At 48.2% G+C, this 20,542-nt stretch overlaps 1 protein-coding gene across 7 annotated transcripts in view; it reads left to right on the forward strand.

Moving 5' to 3' along the window:
- Window positions 1-20,542, forward strand: part of GLRA2 (glycine receptor alpha 2) — a 114,412-nt gene that overhangs the window by 18,176 nt on the left and 75,694 nt on the right. For 3 of the 7 annotated variants that reach the window (XM_064152119.1, XM_064152123.1, XM_064152121.1), the window contains exons 3-4: window positions 719-786; window positions 10,076-10,299. In XM_064152119.1, coding sequence (XP_064008189.1) covers window positions 719-786; window positions 10,076-10,299 — 292 coding nt within the window. Of the gene's footprint in view, window positions 1-718; window positions 787-882; window positions 951-10,075; window positions 10,300-20,542 lie in introns of all 7 variants that reach the window. The other 4 variants (XM_064152120.1, XM_064152122.1, XM_064152125.1 and 1 more) reach the window with 3 other exon arrangements.

Raw genomic sequence — 20,542 nt, forward strand, 5'->3', positions numbered from 1 at the left:
GGCACTGAGCATTAATCCAGTCGAGAACCCCTATTTATTTCATCACACCTAAAGAGCCAGGAGGCTAATTGACAACTAATTAAATATTAAGTCCTCATTCATTTTGCTACACGTCAGTGACTGCTGAATAGCAGGAAAGGAGGTGGGAGGGAAGAGATTTACAAAGAGCTGTTCAGTGGAAGCTGTATCAAACCAGAGCAGCTGCTGACAAAACATTTACTAATGGCAAGCAGACAGCTGCAGATCAGGTGTGTGGAGAGCTGCTTGTCTAAGTCCTTTCTCCAGGGGACTGAAGTCAAAGTGTGAACCTTGCTGGGAATTTCGGTGGCAAGCCTTTGTATGCAGAGTGGAATAGGTGTGGGGAGAGAATCTTTGCATCTGAAGCCCGATATGGAGGGCAGAGAGAGGAGGTGGCAGTGCTGAAGCATGTTCCGCACTGGTGCAGTGGATAAAGCAGAAGCTGCGGGACTGGGGCCCCGGCTCAGCTCTCGCAGATCTCACCGGAGGCAAGGCTGCAGGTCTGTGTTTGTGTAACAGCTTCCACGGAGCCAGCCGAACTGAATCGGTGTTGACAATGCTTTCTGCTGCTGCTTCACCTGCCCTCCTTGGGAGAGCTCACCTTCTGCTTGCTTCCAGCCACGCAGCGCCAGGCGCAGCGGCTGCGGGGTCTGTGCTTCTCTTCCGATGTGTATTGCAACATTGTTATTGCATTCCGCAGGTCCTCCAGTAAACGTTACTTGCAATATTTTTATCAACAGTTTTGGATCAGTCACAGAAACCACCATGGTAAGTGCTATGATGCCATTGGCAAGACAACAGCAATCCTTAATATCTGTCCTGAACACAACCTGTCAATTTCTCTATCTATTGTTCAACTTGCAGGTCCTCCTGTAAATGTTACCTGCAACATATTTATCAACAGCTTTGGTTCAATAGCAGAAACTACAATGGTGAGTGGGACTGGTCATTGAAGCCATCTTGTGAAGGAGTGGGATGTGCTGTAGGATAGGGTGCTCATGCCGTGGGGGCGTTCACCGAGTCACTAAACGTCCAAGAACCTACCAGCTGGTTAAAATCAAATAGACAAACCAGCTATGTAATGATGGATGTAAAGTATTCAACTCAGCTGCCAAGCCTGACCATACAGGCTTATGGTTAATACAGTGGCCATAGTGCAGACATACAGGGACCCCACTGCTGTCTGCAGCAGCTGTGGAGGCAGCAAAGCAGGTTTCCCAGGCTTCACCAGTGCTGAAGAGGCACAGGCAGGGCTGGAGCCCAGCTGTGAGGCTCCTGCCGAGCACTCCATGTCTGGAGCAGGTTTCACACCACCCTCTGGAGCCCCTGCTTCTGGGGATGATGCTGGCAGGGCTACCTGAATGGTCCTCTCCGACTTACAGCCTCTGTGAACTGCAGCCACATCAGTAACCAAAGGGAATGCAGAACTTGAAGTGGCTGTAAGAAAATGATGGGACTCCAGCTACCTGGAACATGCATTTGGGCTGAATTCAGAGAGCATTATCAGGCAAAAAAAACCAATCCAGGCCAAATAAAGAACATCAGAGTTTTCATTCAGATGTATTGGCATGTAGACATATCTAAATAGCTCAGGCTTTCACTTCAAGGTGGGATTTTTCTTTTAACATTTCCCCAAATACAGGCTCAATGAAGTCAGGTGAAAAAAATGGAAAAGCAGACTTTAGTCCAACCCTTTTCTTTTTTTAATCTAGAAGGGACTATTCTTTTCTGTCAGTGTTTTCTAAAAACATAAAAAATACTTTCCCTGAGCCCATTTTAAAAGATGTTGAGATTTTTAACCTTCTTCTTCAAGCAATGAACAAAGAATCACAGATGTCAGGGGCTGGAAGGAACCTCCAAAACTCATCCACTCCAAGCCCCCTGCCAGAGCAGGATCTCCTACACCAGATCACACAGGAAAGCATCCAGACAGGTTTTGAAGTACTCCAGGGAGGGAGACTCCACAGCCCCCCGGGCAGCCTGTCCCAGGGCACTGTCACACTCACAGGGAAAAAATTCTTCCTCATGTTTCCATGGAACTTCCTATGCCTCAGTTTGCACCAGTGCCCCTTGTGCTGTCATGAGGCATCACCCAGCAGAGCCTGGCTCCAGCCTGCTGGCACTCACCCTGCACATATTGATAACCTCTCAGGCTCCTCTTCTCCCAGCAACACAGCTCCAGCTCCCTCAGGCTCTGCTCCTAATGGAGATGTTCATTATTTATTCAAGCATACTCACATCTGAATATTTGGGTTAGTTCAGAGAGATGTTTGTTATTTTTTCCTTACTATAATGTGATTATCAAGAGCTCCTAGACAAGATGCGAGTTAAACCCACCCTAAAAAGAGTCCAGTGACAGATTCCAGCTACCTAAACCTTCAAGGGGAGGTTAAAGTTGGACATAAGGAACAATGTCTTTGGTGTGAGGATAGGCATTGGAGCAGGCTGCTCAGGGGGTGGTGGAGTCACCATCCCTGAAGGTGTTAAAGAAATGTGTGGCCCTGGCACTTTGGGACATGGTTTAATGGCCACAGTAGTGTTGGGTTGAAGGTTGGGCTTGATAGTCTTGGAGAGCTTTTCCAACCAAAGCAATTCCATGGCAACACAATACAACCCACCTGTGAGCTTCCAGGTCCACCAAACACTTCAGCTCACCATGAGCAAGCAGAGAGCAGCAGCTAAACAGAGAGGAGCTCAGCCTGAGTAAGGAGGCCCAGCCAGCACCCAGGGGTGATGTGACAGGGACCACTGAGTCTCTAACCTGTCTAACCGGGGGGCCACCAGGCCCCCCGGCCTTTGTCCCCTCCACCAGTCACCCAGTGTGCACCAGGGGCACTCACCTGTGATGCCAGGAGGAGGATCCTCTGCCCAGATGGGCAAGCTTGGGGCTGCTGACTTCCTGGGGCCATTATAAAGAGGAGTGGGCAGGGAGGGCAAAGTGGTCACACCTGGGGTGGGAGGAGCCTCCAACAGCACCCAGGTGCTCTGGGGGGGAGGGAGGGGAGTGAGGAGGGGAAAGGGGAAATGTCCGGGGTGGGGGAGAAGGGGAAGTGGTGCTGAAAGTAGGGAGATGGTGAGGAAGAGGGTGGAGATGAAAAGAGGAAGATGGGGGAAAGGAAGGAGATGAAGGGGAAAGGAGGAAGAGGAGGGGAAAGAGGGGGTGGAGAGGAAAAGAGGGAGATGGGGGGAAAGAGGAGATGGAGAGGAAAGGAGGGAGATAGGGAGAGGTGGGATAAAAAGAAATGAAAACTGGACTTTAAAAAAAAAGACAAGAAAGCTCAAAGGTGCTCCTGCTCTGGCAGGGGTTGGCCTGGATGATCTTTCAAGGTCCCTTCCAGCCCCTAACACTCAGCGATTCTGTGACTTCAAACTCCTCAAGTTGCCGCAGCCGCAAAGCAGGTTCCGAATGGCTGCTGCGGCCTTCGGTGACTGCCCCGGGGTACTGTGACAGCTCCTTTGGAACCAGTTGCTTCCTAACTCTGCTGTCCGGAGGTTCCCGTAGTGCCCGGAGGTTCCCGTAGTGCCCGGAGGTTCCCGTAGTGCCCGGAGGTTCCCGTAGTGCCCGGAGGTTCCTGCAGTGTCCTGAGGTTCCTGCAATGTCCTGAGGTTCCTGCAGTGTCCTAAGGTTCCTGCAGTGTCCTGAGGTTCCCGTAGTGCCCGGAGGTTCCTGCAATGTCCTGAGGTTCCTGCAGTGTCCTGGGGTTCCTGCAGTGTCCTGGGGTTCCTGCAGTGTCCTGAGGTTCCTGCAGTGTCCTAAGGTTCCTGCAGTGTCCTGAGGTTCCTGCAGTGTCCTGAGGTTCCTGCAGTGTCCTGGGGTTCCTGCCTTGTCAGGGTCTTTCTGCATTTGTGGAAGCCAGGTGAAATGAAGGTGCTTAGCATCCTGTAGGAGTGAGCTCTTGGTAACTGAAAATGAACTTGGTCCCTAGAGAAGGACTGAAGGGATCCCACGGGAGTGGTTTTTAATGCAGTGGAACAGATGCTGCCTTGCAGTCCTCACACTCTGAAGGAAGAGCAGGCGTTTCCCTCAACTGCCTGAGTGCACTCAAACCCAGTTTGGCTTCAGGAGGTCATTTCACGAAGCAGTGCCCCAGGAAGGCAGGAGCACAAATCTTCTCCTCCCTACTGTTTAATGCTTTATAGAGATACAGGACAAGTTAGTGATGGGGCAGTTTGCTTTCTTAAATAGTGTGGAAAAGACTCCTCTGTAAATGACAAGCTATGAAATACAGAGCCATGAACCCCCCTGAGATTGTCAGACTGAAGAGAATGCATCCATAGCAGTTTAAAACACCTTGAAAGAAAACTAAAATTAGATTCAAAATAACAAGGGGAAAACATATTGCTATAACAAAAACATCAACAGGCTTAATTTCCAGGTGTTTGGAATTCTTGAGGTGGGCATGAGGTTCAGTGAGACCAAGTGCAAGGTCCTGCATCTGGGTTGAGGCAATGTCAAGCACAAATCCAGGCTGGGCAGTGAGTGGCTGGAGAGCAGCCCTGAGGAGAGGGACTTGGGGGTGCTGCTGGACCAGAAGCTCAACATGAGAGCCTGGGCTGCAGCAGGAGAAGTGTGGCCAGCAGGTTGACCCTCTGCTCTGGTCTCTGGTGAGACCCCACCTGGAGTACTGCATCCAGCTCTGGAGCCCCTGGGACAAGAGGGCTGTGGAGATGCTGGAGAGTGTCCAGAGCAGGGCCAGGAGGATGCTGAGAGGCTGCAGCAGCTCTGCTGTGAGCACAGCCTGAAAGAGTTGGGGCTGTGCAGGCTGGAGCAGAGGAGGCTCCCAGGTGACCTTCTTGTGGCCTTCCAGCATCTGAAGTGGGCTACAAAAAAGCTGGGGAGGGACTTTGGAGGCTGTGAGGGAGTGTCAGGAGTGGGGGGAATGGAGCAAAGGTGGAGGTGGGGAGAGTGAGGCTGGAGGTGAGGAGGAAGTTGTTGAGCAGGAGAGTGGTGAGAGGCTGGCAGGGGTTGCCCAGGGAGGTGGTTGAGGCCCCATGGCTGGAGGTGTTTGAGGCCAGGCTGGCTGAGGCTGTGTGCAGCCTGCTCTAGGGTAGGGTGCCCGTGGGCATGGCAGAGGGGTTGGCACTGCCTGATCCTTGTGGTCCCTTCCAGCCCTGACTGATGCTGTGATTCTCTGATTCTCTGATTTTCTGCCTTTGAGGGGTTCTGAGGGGGTAGCTGTGGGTGCAGCCCCTTTGGCCCAGCCGAGCAGGCAGAGGCATCAGCACATCGTTAAGTAGCAAACTCCCTGCACCTCACTGGCTTTACAAGATGGCATTCAATGAAAATATTTGCACGACCTAATGCTGATTGCATTAATTAGACTCCTCCATTGCTTTGATTAAATCCCCTCATTGCATTTTGCCTTCTATCAAGTATGTTAATGTGCACCTTTGCAATGTTCATTAACACATTCTGCTGAAACCAGCCAAACATTCAAGCAGATGAAAGCAAAGGCTATTGGTTTTCTTCTCTTGCTTTGACCACAGTGTCTGCTCAAGGTGTGGGAAGAGTCTTCTTAGGTGCTGGTCAATGGTTGTGTATTGATTTCCTTAATGATGTTGCTTCTTTAATGGCTATTGTGACTACTTATAGGATGGTTTAAAACTGCTCTGTCCCTTCTACTTTGCCTTGCTGAATAGATGCAATCATGTGGTAAAAATATTGGCCTCCCTTGTGATGAATAATAAGCTTTGTTTGATTCCTAGGATTCGTTTTCCCCTATAAAATGCTCTTGATGGTTTTGACATGAAGCTAAATGATTCATTGAAAGCCCTGGGTTGTAAATTCAGTGGAGACACTGCTGCCTCAGAGGACAGGAGTGCTTAGTGAAACCATGTGTGTGTGCTGAACATAGCTTGGGTGACCTACAGCAGCTCGTTGGCAACCTGGGAGACAAAAACCTGTATGAAGAAGCTTTCAGTAGCAGAAATGACCATGGCAAACAGGATTACAGGCACAGCCCCTCTAAATTCAGCAGGCCAGGCTCTCAGTAAGGCTAGCAGAAGTAGCTTCTGTTCTCTGACTAGGGCAGACACCAGGATGAAACTGATCCCTGTGTAGGATGCTAGCAGAACTCTTATGCTTGGCATACTCTTCTAAAAGCTGACGCCTTTCACTCAGGATTAAACCAGGATTTTGTGCTGCTTCCCTCCAAATAAATGAATTCCAAAGTTTCTTCATGAGCTTTGGCCCCAAATATAAGGGAAACTCGTTGGTCCCTCTGCATTGCACTGCACATATGGGACAGCATCACAGCTGCCTTGTTTTTTTCTCCAAATGAAATAGGTTTCTTCCCTCTTGCAGTGATATGTATTATACCAAAACAAACATAGGTTACAGAAATGCCAGAAGTGAGGTGGAGCTGTTGGAAGTGTCTCCATTGATTCCCTTGTCTTTCATTTAAGCCCTGACTGTCAAAGAAAGAAAAAAAATGTTCCTGACTAAGTTCCCTGAAGAAAGCAATTCTGCCAGTGAGCTCTGTGTCTATTTTTGGTAACGTTCACACATGCAGTGCTCAGCAGAAAACTCACTCTACAGCATGACTGCTGCTGAGCATCACAGATGAGCAATCTACATCAGGCTGGGCAGCATCCCAAAGCTTTCAGACGTTCAGTTTTGCTAGTGGCCAGGAATTTCTAGCTATCAGCTGTGGGGAAAGCTAAGAGCAGTTTGTGCATTGATGAGCTAATTGTTAATTGCAGAAAAGGCTAACCATAAGGACATTGCTATTGTTGCTGTGGCCCATAATCAATGACTGACACCATGCAGCAGGTTCTCTGCCAGGCCAAATGCATCAAATCCCAGCTAGGAGTACTCGTGTTAGCAGGCAAATTCCCACTGCTTTACTTGCAAAGCTTAGCAGTGGCTGGCTGTAGGATATTATCTTCCATTAGGAAAAAGAAGCGTAAGTACAAATGAGCCTGTTAAATCCTGATTAGCTCACCTGAATGGTTTTAAATGCATAAGGGATTCCCACTGAAGCCATTGGGAACACCTTACATGCTTAGCTACAGAGGTACCCAAGTGCTTTTCTGTCTCAAGCCCACAGACATTCACTTCTTTCAGTTAGCCTGCACAGTTTAGGTGGGGAGGGAGAGAGGCAAGCCCTTCTTGTACACAGAAAGCCAAGTAAGGCTGCTCTTTGTCTCAGACATCCAACTCAATTCCTGAACGATCAGTGCTGTTGGAGGGGAAGATGGAAGGAAGGCTAAGGTCTGAGTGTCAGTTCAGGAACAGAAAGTAGCACTGAAGAGGGAGTGAGGCTCCTGCTCCCACAGCAGTGCCTGAGACCAAGGGCACCCACAGCCTTGCTGAAGCTCTGGGCAGTGAAGCCAGTGGCCATGGATTTGCCAGAAGATAACTTCTGATGTAGCAGAAACCAAGGATGTCTGTGGCTTGAGTCCCCAAATCTTCAGATGAATCTACTAAAGTTGATCAGATGAACATTCCTTTAGCAAGCCAGTATTACCCTGGTGTTATGGCTTGAGAGGAGAGGAAAACTGTTTATCTGAGTTGCCTTGAGCTATCACTGGCATTGATGCTGCAGCTGAGATTGACTGCTCAAGTCCACACTCGTTCAGAGCCGTGGTGCTGTCAGAAGCGATTTGTGGAGCAGGTGTACTTGTGGTTATGTAGAAGTGTTTTACTACAGTCCACCCACTTCTACCCTCAGGAGTTTGCAAAATACACACTGCAGTCTGCCTGGGCTCCATGTTGTGGTAGAGTCCTCAGGAGAGGTTTTTTTTGGGAAACAGTTCTAATGTTAGCACAGGGAAAGTACACGGAGAGTTCTGCACGTGAGCAGCTCTGGCTGTGTGAACACAGCCCTCTCAGCTGCTTTTGCCAGCATACAGGAGGGAGAAGTAGCTGTGAGTTTGTGATGTGCATGGTATATCTCTGGGTCTATTTGCTATTAAAATATCTGTATATATATATGTAGAGAGAGAGATGTGTGAAAGTTTATCTAGCATAAGCAAAGTTTCCACTGCCCTTTTGCTTCTAATGACAAGGCTTGCAGAGGGGAAAGCATTTCTAAGTTTATTAGTGTGGTGGCTCTGATGTATTTATGAAGGTACAGACTGAAAAAGATTGTGCAGTGCTGTTGGTTTCATTCCAGGTTTTGGTATAATATATATCAGCATGTGCAAGTTCCTCTACCAATAGGGATCTTTCAGGCTGTTTTCCTGCATCTAAATCCCCAGCTGCTCAAGTTCATGAAAACAAATTTTGTTCTAGATACTTTGAAACAATTCACTGATTTGACTTATTTATGATTTCTAAGCCATAGGGGGGAAATAATCCCTCTGCTTTCCATGGACTTCATTATATATCTTATCTCCAAGGAAAATACCAGGCAGTAAGCAAAAATAGCTGCTGCAATTTTATTGCGACAGCAGCAGCTGACAAGAGCTCCTGCTCTCCCTTCTGCAGGACAAAAACCTGCTCCCCTGATCTCACAGCTGAAACTGTCCATATGAGCTTAAAAGGCACTCTTAGTTTCTGAGACCAGGGAACAAGGTAAAATGCGCTTAGGGTTAGTGTGTCCTCACGAGATGTGGTGCCACTGCACAAGCTCAGAGCTGCGAGGAGCTGTTTGGTCTGTAGCTGTAGGAACAGCACCATCACGGCAAGCGCAGCGGCTTGCGGGAAGCAGACCTTCAATACATGTGCTAGTCGGAGACCTCTGGCAGGTCCGTCTTGTTCTCATCAGCCGACATTCCTGCACGGATGGAAACCTACCCTGCAGCAAAATGAAAACGATAAAGAAGGCAAGGAAAGGCACTCTGCTAGTGAGACTGCAAGGATCCATCCCAATGGGGCCAATACCTGCACCACTTTGGGTGTCAGAAATAGTCAGTGAGGGCAGCAGCAGCCCTCAGCACCAGCCTCCTGAATGCTGAAGCTTGAAGGGGCTCGTTCAGAGAGCCCAAGTGCTGGACAAGCTGCTTTCCTCAGCGCTGATCAGAGTGGGAACAACCGTTTATGTTTCCAGGATGAAAAGTTCTTTAGATGATGCAGTTCAGTGGCCCAACTGAACCAGGTCAGCTCAAACATTTCCCAAGTCAAAAGGACAGTGCTGCCATTTTAATGTGATGTGGTTACCACAAAGCAAATGCAAGTTATTGGCTGCACTATTTGATAAAACATTCCTTCAGATAACAGAATCAATATCAATATAGTTAAGTACTTCCCCTTTCGAGGAGAAGTGGATGTATTTCTAAGGGAGTGCTCACAAGCCAGTTAATGTAGTGATTCAAATAAATACATTACAGTAGCAGGGAAAGACGGGGCAGAAGAAGCTCTTATTTGCTGACTCCTGAAATTCGGTATGAGGAGAACAAGCATCAGTATCTTCCCATTCCCTCCAGAGAGCTTAGGTCCTAAAAGCTCTTTTCACACTCCCCTTTAATAGCCAGTTCTTGACACAGCATTAATGCTGGTTCTAAATGAACCTCTACATAATTACTGCCTTTTGCAGTTGTGACTAGCAGACCACTGTGCAGAAGAATGCAATTAAAACCGTTTTAATGGGCTACAGAGAGGGAGGAATGAAGGAAGGAACATACAGAGAAAAGCATAAGGTAGATCAAAAAAGGATGCAGAGAGTAAATAAGAAATCCTGACTTAATTTCTTCTGCACAGATATGGCACCGCTGGAATTAGCAACTTACTCATGAGGACATTAGAAATAATTGATTTACATATTGGAAGCAATTTATCTAAATTAGTATTTTCACATACTCTCTTGAAGTTGTGTGTATCTAGCTGCAGTGTCTCTTGAGCACCTAAGTAGCTCTGATTTAACCCGCAGCATCTGAAATCAGGCTGTGTTTAAAGCTGGAGGCTGCAGTCATTTTGGCTTGGGAAATGGAATCAGTCGTGTTTGGTTTATGCAGTATTGGGCTGCTCTATCTTCACCTGACAGCTCGGTGTTAAAGGGTGCCACAGGCATCTGCTGTGGCACCAGCTCAGTAGTCAGTAGCAGCACAAAGCAAGCTGAAGTGGGCTGCCCCTCGGTAAGTGGCTTAGTAACCTTTTCACCTGGCATTTCTGTAGGACTACAGAGTGAACATTTTTTTGAGACAGCAGTGGAACGACTCGCGGCTGGCTTACAGTGAATATCCTGATGACTCCCTGGACTTGGACCCCTCCATGCTGGACTCTATTTGGAAGCCAGATTTATTCTTTGCCAATGAGAAGGGAGCAAATTTCCATGATGTCACCACAGACAACAAGTTGCTGAGGATTTCTAAAACTGGGAAGGTGTTGTACAGTATCAGGTAAAGAGTTCCCTCTTTGTTCTTCTTCACCCCTTCTTTCCCCTCACTCCCTGCTTTGTTTGGGCTTGGGGGGTGGATGGGGTTCTTTTCTGGATGTTGCTTACAGAACACAATGCATAGGTTTAGTCTTTGTTGTCTCCTGTGTACAACCGAAATGAAACTCAGTCATAGGAGAGTAGCAGGACAATTCGCCTGTGTTTCTTTGAGAAGCTTTCGCTTTTCACAAGCCTGTGTCACAGCAGGTGCTCCTTAGCCTCGTTGAAGACTTGGGGCTGTCTCAGATTTTAATGGCACACCTCAGTACTTCCCATTAGCGTCAAATCACTCCTCTTAAAGGAAAGGAAGTCAACTCCTCAGTAGTAAAAGGGATGAGTATTTTAAATGTCTGCTCCACATCCGAAGTGACAACGTGCTTGAAAGGCAATGAACTTGCCCTGCAAGTCCCCGAGTAACTGGGTGTGTTTATTCCTAGTTAAAAATAACTGGAATTACAGAAAGAGTGTACCCAAGTGTGTGTCATGTGCCTGGGTGTAGGGCGAATTAATAAGCACTGACAAAAGGATGTGTGACACGCCCTGATGGAACGGGGGGGATGCAGAGGATTAGAAATGCATTGCACAGACTTAAAACAGCAGCAAACAATCCGCAGCAGGTATTTAACAAGTCGGCTTGCTGTGCACTGCCGATTGCTTGCTATCTGGAGTCAAAGGTGCAAAGTACTGTATTATTGCTCTGACAGTTGTCTTTAAAAGAAAGCAATTACTCTTTATTGTTTGTTCCTGGGAATTCCTCACAGCTTTCGCCTTTCCTGCGTTGGGGAAAGTAACCCTGAGAATATTTGTCAACAGATTGCTTAACGAATTAAAGCAGATTAGTTTAAAGGCAGACGTTTCTCCCTGGGCTTTCTGTTTGTGGCCCAAGTTTTCATCTAGGAACTGTTACCGAGTCAGGCTCAAGGCAGTTGTGTTGTTCAGGATAGTAAATAAACAAATACTAACATGCCACTTCCTTCATTCGCCGAAGTCTGAAGGTGGAAATTTGTTGATAAGGCTCCAGCAATATTTGGATGGATTAAGCAGGGCAGAAAGTAAATGTTTGTTGAGCAAGGTTTCAGATAGGCAGAGCTGAACAGCTTGAGAAAAGTACTAGAGTAGAAGGCTGAAAGCAGCAATTGATATCTGGTGTTGCTTGTGGGCAATATCTCCTGTCCCGCCCTGGGAAAGAGGTCCGAAAGGCTCTGGGAATGCGTTTGTTTGGGTGGCATCAGGCACGGTCTGACTGGAGGTGACAGTGCACTTGGGTGCTGTTCTGAATGCAGAGGGGTAGTTTTCCTGACATTTGTCCATGTGTGGAAGGTACTTATTTTGAGCTGTCATACCACGTTTGCAAAATCCCCACACCTAAATGCAAATGCATTGGGAGCAAAGTAAGCAGCGTGCCCTTGGAATGCTGAGCAAAACTGCCTGCTTCTCATTTGTATTGCACAGCAGGAGCTGAGGCTTTACCTGTTGCCTCTAACGTGGCATGTAATTGTTTAGTGCTTCACAGCGAGGAAAACCTTCTGGAGGGTGGAAGGCTGAATCCGAAGTAATTAGAAAGGCTTGCCTTTGTTCTCTAGGTGCTGGGCTGGATGCATCTGTGCATTGTCAGATGCTGTCGGTTGTGCCGTGCAGAAATAAACCAGAATGTTCCTGTGCTTGGTTTCAGCACGCTGAGAAAGTGGCAGTGCTGCTCTGCTCACCACGGCACCCTGATATTAACATCTAGCACTTGGTGTGTGGTAAATGCTTACAGCACTTCACAAACACCTCTAGGAATCATAGAATGGACCAGGTTGGAAGAGACCTCCAAGGTCATCCAGTCCAACCTATCCCCCATCCCTGTCCAATCAACCCGACCATGGCACTAAGTGCCTTATCCAGTCTTTTTTTGAACACCTCCAGGGATGGCAACTCCATCACCTCCCTGGGCAGCTCCATTCCAATCCTGGATGCCATTGGCTGTCTTGGCCACCTGGGCACACTGCTGGCTTGTGTTCAGCCAACTATCTACCACTACCGCCAGCTCCCTTCCTGGCTGCTCTCAAGCCACTCTGTCCCCAGCCTGTAGTGCTGCTTGGGGTTGTTGAAAAAGGAAGATAAAATGTTGGTGTGAAACTTCCAACAAATCAAACAATAATTCTCCCCGAGGGAGCATTATCCCATGGATGTCAGTGTGGACCTGCACACGGGTCTATTGTCTAAGGCAGGCTTGAACAGAAATAGTTTAGCAGGCTTAAAAAGAAGTAGTGCTGCAGACCTGTTCTGGTAGGAGATGTCCCTGCCTTTGGTGGGGGGGCTGGAACTAGATGATCTTTGAGGTCCCTTCCAACATAAGCCATTCTGTGATTCTATGCTTTGTTTTATTTCCAAGTGTCATAAAAACCACAGTCAAGTTAAGTTCACATAAATATAAACCACTCTCAGCATAAAATGAGTTCAGAACCGATTCTGGTAGTTATTTTTTAAGAAGCAAGGTGTGTGTAAATGCTATGCAGGAATCACAGCTGGCTTACACTGTTAAATGCTCTCGTAAGCCAACCTGAAAAGCCTTTTCTGAAAAGAATTTGGAAAACCACCTGGAACTACAACTCATGGTCCATGCAAGACACTTGGAGTAGGGTATGGGTGCTTAGATAAGTTATCACAGAATGTATCTGCTTGGAAGAGAGCTTCAAGGTCATCCGGTCCAACTTTTCACCCAGCACTGAAGGGTCAGTACTAAACCATGTCCCTAAGCACCATCTCCACAGGCTGCTTGAATGCCCCCAGGGATGGTGACTCCAGCACTGCCCTGGGCAGACCATTGCAGTGTTTGAGAACCCTTCTAGTGAAGAAACGTTTCCTAGCACCCAGCCTGAACCTCAGGGCTGGCCCATGTATTACCTTCACTGCAGCATTCGGCCTTGGGAATCATCTCACCTAGTGATGAGAATGAGGCTCTCTGTCCTCTGTGTAATAGGAAGCCCTCCTGGCTTTGCTGCTGGCAGCAGGCACAACAGATGCCCTTCATAGTTTACCTCACAACAATGAGCTGGGATGCTCATGCTTGCAGACTCCTGCATCTATATTTAATTCTCTGGAAGCTGTTCTAGAAAACAAAGGCAGTGTTGTGATGATTGATGTGCCCACCTATGAATCATGTGAGTTTAAAACTCCAGACCTATTTTTAGGTGTTTGCTGCCTACTCAGATGACTGCTTTGGTACCTGCTTTGCCCCCAGAGAGTGAGTTGCACAGGCTGTGTACAGCCTGAGGCTCTGTATTTGCATAGCTGCCCCAAGCTTTTGGGTACTGCACAGAGAACCGGAATCTCACAGAGGGATTCCCACGCTACTCAGCACCACAAATAGATGCTATTGCCGCTAGAGACGTAACAACAGCTCTGAGAGGTGCAAGTGTTTTGAAAAGTCAGCAGTTACAGCAAAAATACACTCAGCAAACAACTACACTTTAGTCGAGATCAGTCTCAGTTGCACTCTTAGAGCTGCCACACAGTTGCATAGCCATGGTTTTTGTTTCCAAGCTCTCTGCAGAGAGCAGTCTCTGTGCATAGGGGATTTGTACCGCAGCGTTCAACAGAAGTAGCTGCAGTGGTGTGCATTTTGTATGCTGAAAAACAATGAGAGATAAAACCAGAACCAAAAGAATGTCACCCCCTGGATGCCTGCGACCCGTCTGCTCCCAGCCCCTGAGTGATCTCCTCGTGGATTGGATTTGGTGGAATGAGAGTGGCAATATCAAGCATTGTACTCCTGACACTTGCATCCCGTGGGACACTCAGATTCTGTACACTGCAGCAGTGACCATGTCCTGGGCACAAGGACTGTATCTTGCCTGGCACACTGTGGACACCTGAAACATCAGGATAACGTTAAATGACCCCACAGGAGGCCTTCCACTTTCTCTGAGCCACCCATTTGTGCCACTTGATTCCCACAAACTTGTTTCAGGCTGGTAGCCAGCTCAGAATATTAGCTCCTGCCAAAAAAGGATGCTTTTAGCACAGTGATGGCAAGTCAAGACTTCAGCTAAGACTTGGGTGGGTTTTTTCCTACAGAAATTGCCTCCCCCTCCTTTTAACATTTTCAGTGCAGCTCAGACGTAGGAGCTTGATGCAGGAGGTGATGTAACTCACCTGTGACATTGATCCGCGAGGTCGAGCTTAGAATTTACTTATCAGGGAGATAAAGAGGCTGTAGGCCTGCACAGGGTGTTTTACCTGCTGCTCCAGACAGCACTCTCAGCTGCCTGGCGAGGTGGAAGGATTGTGCTCTGAGAAGGAGTGTCAGTGCCTTCAGCCAGCACTTACCAAGCAGACTGCTTCCTACATTTTAAATATGCAAAACTTTTAGAAGGTGTTGAATAATTTGACAGGAGAGCCCCTTGGAATTCTAGGGAGGAGACCTGTGCAAACTCACAAATCACATTTCTCTCCCCGTTTTTGCCGTTCCTGCTCAAAGAGCAATGTAACAGGAAGAATTTCCACAGGTCTTCAAAAATACCTTCTCGTCCTGTTTATCTGCACAGTGACAGAAATGCTGCAGTTCTGTATGAACTCAGTTCTTTGTGATTTCAGCTCTTGACTTCAAGCTGATAATTTTGGTGTGGGTGAAGAGAGATGTCTATGAGAGAGCAATACTGCGTTGTGAGTGCACCACAAACAGAGAGGATTCAACCACCCATTGCTCTCTGCCAGTGCAGCTGTTCTAGTGGGATTTCTGGCCACTCTACTGGGCAGCAAGCAGCCAGCAGGATGAGTTGGCACACCCAGAGCCCCCAAAGAGATCTATCAGTGAAAACAGCACAGTGATTTCCTACACTATCTCCCATGCCAGCTCCCTTGCTCAGGAGGTTCCAAAATCAACTCTTCCCGGTGTGGCCCGAGCACTGAGTGGAGAGCACTGACTCGACTGCCCTCTGTACCCAGAGCACCCCATTTTGGGTCACACCTTGAGTTATGAGTGCCATGTTGCTCACAGAAACCACCAGAAATGATCTGTAGCACTGTCGCCGTGCAGCCGTTCTGGCTGAAACCCCTGCGCTTCCTGCGCTCCGCTGCGCTGGAGCCCTTCGCCCCGCGGAGAAGGAGGAAATGCAGAGGCACAGACTGCCCGTGGGGCAGAAAGTCTCCTGCCGCCAAGTACTTTAGGTTTAAGTAAGATCAGATCTTAGGTTTGCATGGCTCCTACAGAACCTTCTGCCACGCTGCAGTGAAGTCAGCCTGGGTCTTCTAGGAGAGTTTTGGGTTACAAACCTTATAGCTACACCACAACGAAGCTCCATGCACTGCTCTTCAGGTCGCTGTGTGTAAATCAGCCAGGGCACAGCCCAGGAGGCAGGGAAGGTTCTGCTCTGCAGCTCTCTCTGCATCCTGTGCTTTAATTTCATGACTTCAATTTTATTTTACACTCTAATGCTGGGAGTTAAGAGGATTTGGACTTTTCTAACAGCATTGTCTTTCCATGTGACAGATTAGCAGAAGGTGACTGACATGGCTGTTTACTATGCAGGAATCCCTCCCTCTGACCAGTCCTCTCCCATGCTCACTGCACACTGAAACTGCTCTGCCCCAGGTTCGCTGCACACCAGAACTACGCTGTCCCATGTTTGCTCTCCTGGCTTTCCAAAAGCATCTTCATATACCACGAAGTAAATTTTGCACATTTCAGCCAGATCAAAACTTTGAAGAACAAGCAATGCCCAAATGCCAGCTTTGTTTAAAGCCCCTGCCTAAGGAGGTTTGGGGCTGACAGCTGCTATATCTTGTAGGAATAAGCAGTGTAGACATTCTCTGAACAGCACTTGAACCACTGAGCTCGATTAAGCTGCACAGTGTTACCTGAGCACAGAGACTCCCCAGTTTGTGGCTGCAAGCTAGGTGGATCCAGTGAATTTTCCAAGTCTGTCCTCCCATAGACATGGTTATGTTAGTTACAATGCTTCCAGGGTCTAAGAAGTCACAACCTTCTGAGGGACAAAGCCATTCTCACCGTGGCTGAACCCAAGGCCCTTGCTTCGTCTTTATCTCCCCACTTTTCACCCATCATTTCTTCTTCCCTTCTTCTCTTACTCTTGCTTCTCCTTCCATCCCCACTTCCCTTTCTTTTGGGTCTTCTAATTAAATGGCCTGAGAGTCTTCTCATTCTTTGGAATGGTTTCCTAACACTCTCTTAGCTGTGCCCTCCCACCACTTACTCCCTCCTTTCTTGTTGCTTTCTAGCCTACAAATTCAGAGTGAGGATCTAGCCCTGGGTTTCCAACACTCCCATTCTTCTGCTGTAACTCAAGCACTTCCTAAGTCATTTAAACAAAGCAGGGATATGGATATTGTATCTGAATATATCCTGCCTCACTTCTTCCTCTAGTGACGAGCACATCTCCAACTGACACACAAGAGCACTGGAGGTGAGGTAAATGCAAACACCCTGGAAGAGCTTTCTTGACTGAAGGATGATGCTGCCAGGGCAGCAAATGGCTCTGAACCTGTCTCAAGTAGGCCTAAAGTGGAGATTTTCTGTTTGTGGCCATACACACCTTGGATTCCTAGAACAACATTCCAGTAGAAGTGGGCAGGGACTAGACATCATTAAATGAGCCTTTAAAAAGGACTGGGTGATGTGACCATGTGTGATAGCAGAGGAGCAGATTGGATGGCCCAAGCCACCATACATTTCTGTCTCAGGCAAAAAGACTTTGTTCTGAGCAAAAAAGCAGAATGCTGCTGAAGAGCAATTTGTGCACACACTTTTGTTCTTGGCTGGTCAGAAGTATTGGCAGGTGGCTACTTCTGGATGTCTGTGCCAACAGGGTAGCTGCATAGCCAAGACACATCTCTACGTACCTGCTCTCCTTACAGACAGTGGCAAAGGCTGTCCTTAGTTGTCGCTGCCTTTACCCTTTGAGCTTGCACTGGAGTAGTTATAGGTTAGATGTAAAATGATGTAGGTGCAGGAGCCCTGTCTAATGGTATCGAAAAGCAGCAAGTTTTCCTGGAACATGCCTCCAGTGACGGTGGTCTTTTGCCAGGTGTATTGCAATATGTGGCTCAGAACAGAAACGTCATCATGCCTGGAAAGAAGCAGCTCTGTACTAAAGACACACTGCTGGAGAACGAAGCTAGAAAATGGCAGAGGCGAAAGGAGAGATGAAATAGAGAAACAAGTGGTTGCAGACTTTAACTGCTACATGAGATCATACTTGAATTTAATTTCATAGATTTGCTTGGGCAATAATTGGGAATCATTTGCTGGCAGCTACGTGCTGGCAGTGTGCATCGACAGGCCATAGTCGCATCACAGTGGGAGGTAGGATGCCTGTAATGAGAAATCTACCATCCCACTCTGTGCCAGCTCCCGTGCCGGTAAGCAGTACATGAAGCAAAGCAGATGACTGGAGGGAGTGAGACCACATTCATAAACAGCAGGATGTGAAACTCCAGCCTATGGCTTGCAGCTTGCCACAGCAAAGAAGGCTCAGCATCCTTTGAGCTCAGCATCTCCTCTGAGCTCAGTTTCAGTCCATCCCCGTCTGACAGCAGAGAAGCTGCAGAACATGACAAATGTGAAAGAGGAATTCCAGCACCTCTGAAAAATGAGGGGAAAAGCAGACAGTTTGACTGTTCCATTTAACAGGACAAGCCTGCAGACTGCGAAAGTTCCGGGAACTGACATTCAAAATGATGAGTCAGGGCCCTGAGAAGATAATGAGGTGGACTACGAAATGAAAAGCCCTTTAAAGAATGTCACTGGGACTCTTTTTTGCCTCTTGATATATGAGCAGTGTGTGGGCCCTTCTCTCAGGCACAAACCACCCCAGAGAAGGGGCTGGGAGGAACCTAAGGAGCTTTTAGCTTCTCCTTCAGCTTCGGTGCCACCAGCCTGCCTGGCATTTGCTCCTGTGTCATGCCATGCTGTCGTGGTTGCTGTGCAGCTCCACCTGCCCTGCCAGTTTAATGGGGAACTCTGCTTGTGTAATGTTATTGCAGCAGGCATAAGGATCAGTAATTTAATCTTATGGAGAAAAATGTACCGTTAAAAACATTTTTACCTTTACTCTCAGCTTTGAGCCCTAAGAAAAATATCAGAAACTTTGGAATTTATGACAGCATCTTTAGAATCAAGAACGAGATTAAACCCAGCCCTTGCCTGAACCCAGCACTGTGGGCTTGGCACAGCTGTAAGGCGGTGCCTCGTTAGGGCAGTGGCAGTGTCCATGCTGAGCTCTGCTTCTGGCCTGTCTCAGGATGTGTCTGCTCCAACCTGGGGAAAACACTGACCTTGCAAAACAAGGTGCTCTGGTGCCAGAGGTCACTTCTGATTCGTAGCATGCTGTCAGGTTGTTTATTTTCTCCCAGGGGATGCCCTGTTCCTGTGCCTGTGCAAAGCAGGACACAGCTCACAGGACTTTGGCCCGTATGATGCCGAGCTGGGGTAGGAACAAAGATAGTCCCACAAGCCAAGCCTGAGCAATTCCTCAGGACACCTTGGTGATACCATGGGATAAAAGAAGGGGATCTGAGTGAGATGCTGTGTGAAGAAATCCTGGAAGTACCTACTGCACTTTGAAGGCAGTTAAAGATGCTACTCAGAAGGGCTTGCCTAGTGTATGAGGGAATCCTCAGGAAGAAAGTCCAAAGTCTGAGACAGGCAGTGCTGCCCTGGAGTACCTGGATGGTAGCCCTGCCTCTGCCATAGCCTTGTGCAGTGCCAACACTGATTTATTCTCTTCCTTCCTTCTGTCACAGTGCTGCCAGTGGTTTCTCCTCTGCTTTCTGGCTCTGACTCTGTTTTGTTCTGTCCGTACTCTGCACTGTTCCAGGGCTTCATTCTTCCTTGGCTGCAGAATGGGTGGGGGAGTAGGGAGGCAAAGAAGAGAACCTTTCCTCCAGGGTGGTTCACTAACTCTGCCTGAAGCTGTGGGACCCTGGAGATGTGCCTCCCTCCTGCTCCCCATGCCAGCTGGAAGTGCAACACGGACAGCTCCAGCGCTCTCGCTGAGAGAGCTGTGCAGCTTCCACCTGGCTAGCAGGGGCAAGGGTTGCTCAGATAAGCACAGGCAAAGTAAAGTCCTCAGCTTCTCATAATCTTATAGGCATTGGTGTTGGAAAAGACCTCTAAGATCAAGTCCAGCCACCAAGCCAACACGACCAGTGACTGGCCACCATCTGGACTTAACTCCATTCACCTCCACTCTTTGGGCTCAGGCATCCAACCAGTGTTTCACCCAGAGTACACCACCCGAGCCATGAGCAGCCACTTTCTGCAGGAGGATGACAGGGGAGGCAGCAAAAGCCTCTGTTCATCCAGACTGGCCATCTTCCCTGACCATTTGTCTTGCAGCACATGGGGGCAGCCTGGTCCTGCACCCTCAAGACTTCCTTCCAGAAGGAGCCTTCCTGTCCAGCCTCCTTCTGCTTTCACCTTTGCAGAGTGTTCATAACACATTTCCCATCAAGGTTTTGTGGTGCTAAGCCACCAAATCTGTCGTTTATGAGTCTCAAACGCCTTAGAGGTGGGGTGCCTGAAGAATGAAAGAGTTGCTCTCCCCTGCCTTATTAACGACTGAAGTGCTCATCAGTGTAACTGGCAGTTAAAGCTGCACTTTGCACTGGACCTCCAGGGGCCCTTCTTCAATTTGCCAAGAGACAGACATGCCTTCTTCTGGCACACTGCTGCCAGTGGCATTGCTATTGCAGGCAATGTGTGCAGCTGTGTCTGCCTAACACTTTCCAGTTCTGATCCTGTTTCCTTACTAAGATAGGTAAGAAGCAAGCAGTGACATGGCACTGGATTTGGAAACACTTGCAGGATCACAGCCTCACTGGAAAAGAGCCCACTGCTATGAACTGCCCCACCACGAACCTCAGCAGAGTTACTGCAGACTCCAGCAGCTGAGCGTTTTGCATGCAGTAATCTTGCTGGCAATCTGTGGATCTGTGCAAAGCACCAGGCCCTCAGCTCCACACTAGTATCACTTCCAGAAAACAACAATTACAGAGGCACAGACGTTAACCCTGAGTGAACACTCTGCTAATAGGAACAACGAGTGGAGGTAAACCCCTGAGGACATCAGCTCTCAAGCTCACCTCATCTATAGAGTCAATAGAAAGTCTTTTCAGCTTGCCAGGGTGAGCACCGCTAAAGGGGGGTCGAGAGAGCCCTGGGGCAGGCTGCCCAGCCTTCCTGAAAGACACCACAGGCTGGG

The sequence above is a fragment of the Pogoniulus pusillus genome, chromosome 12 (genome assembly GCF_015220805.1).
Source record: "Pogoniulus pusillus isolate bPogPus1 chromosome 12, bPogPus1.pri, whole genome shotgun sequence".
Taxonomy (NCBI): domain Eukaryota; kingdom Metazoa; phylum Chordata; class Aves; order Piciformes; family Lybiidae; genus Pogoniulus; species Pogoniulus pusillus.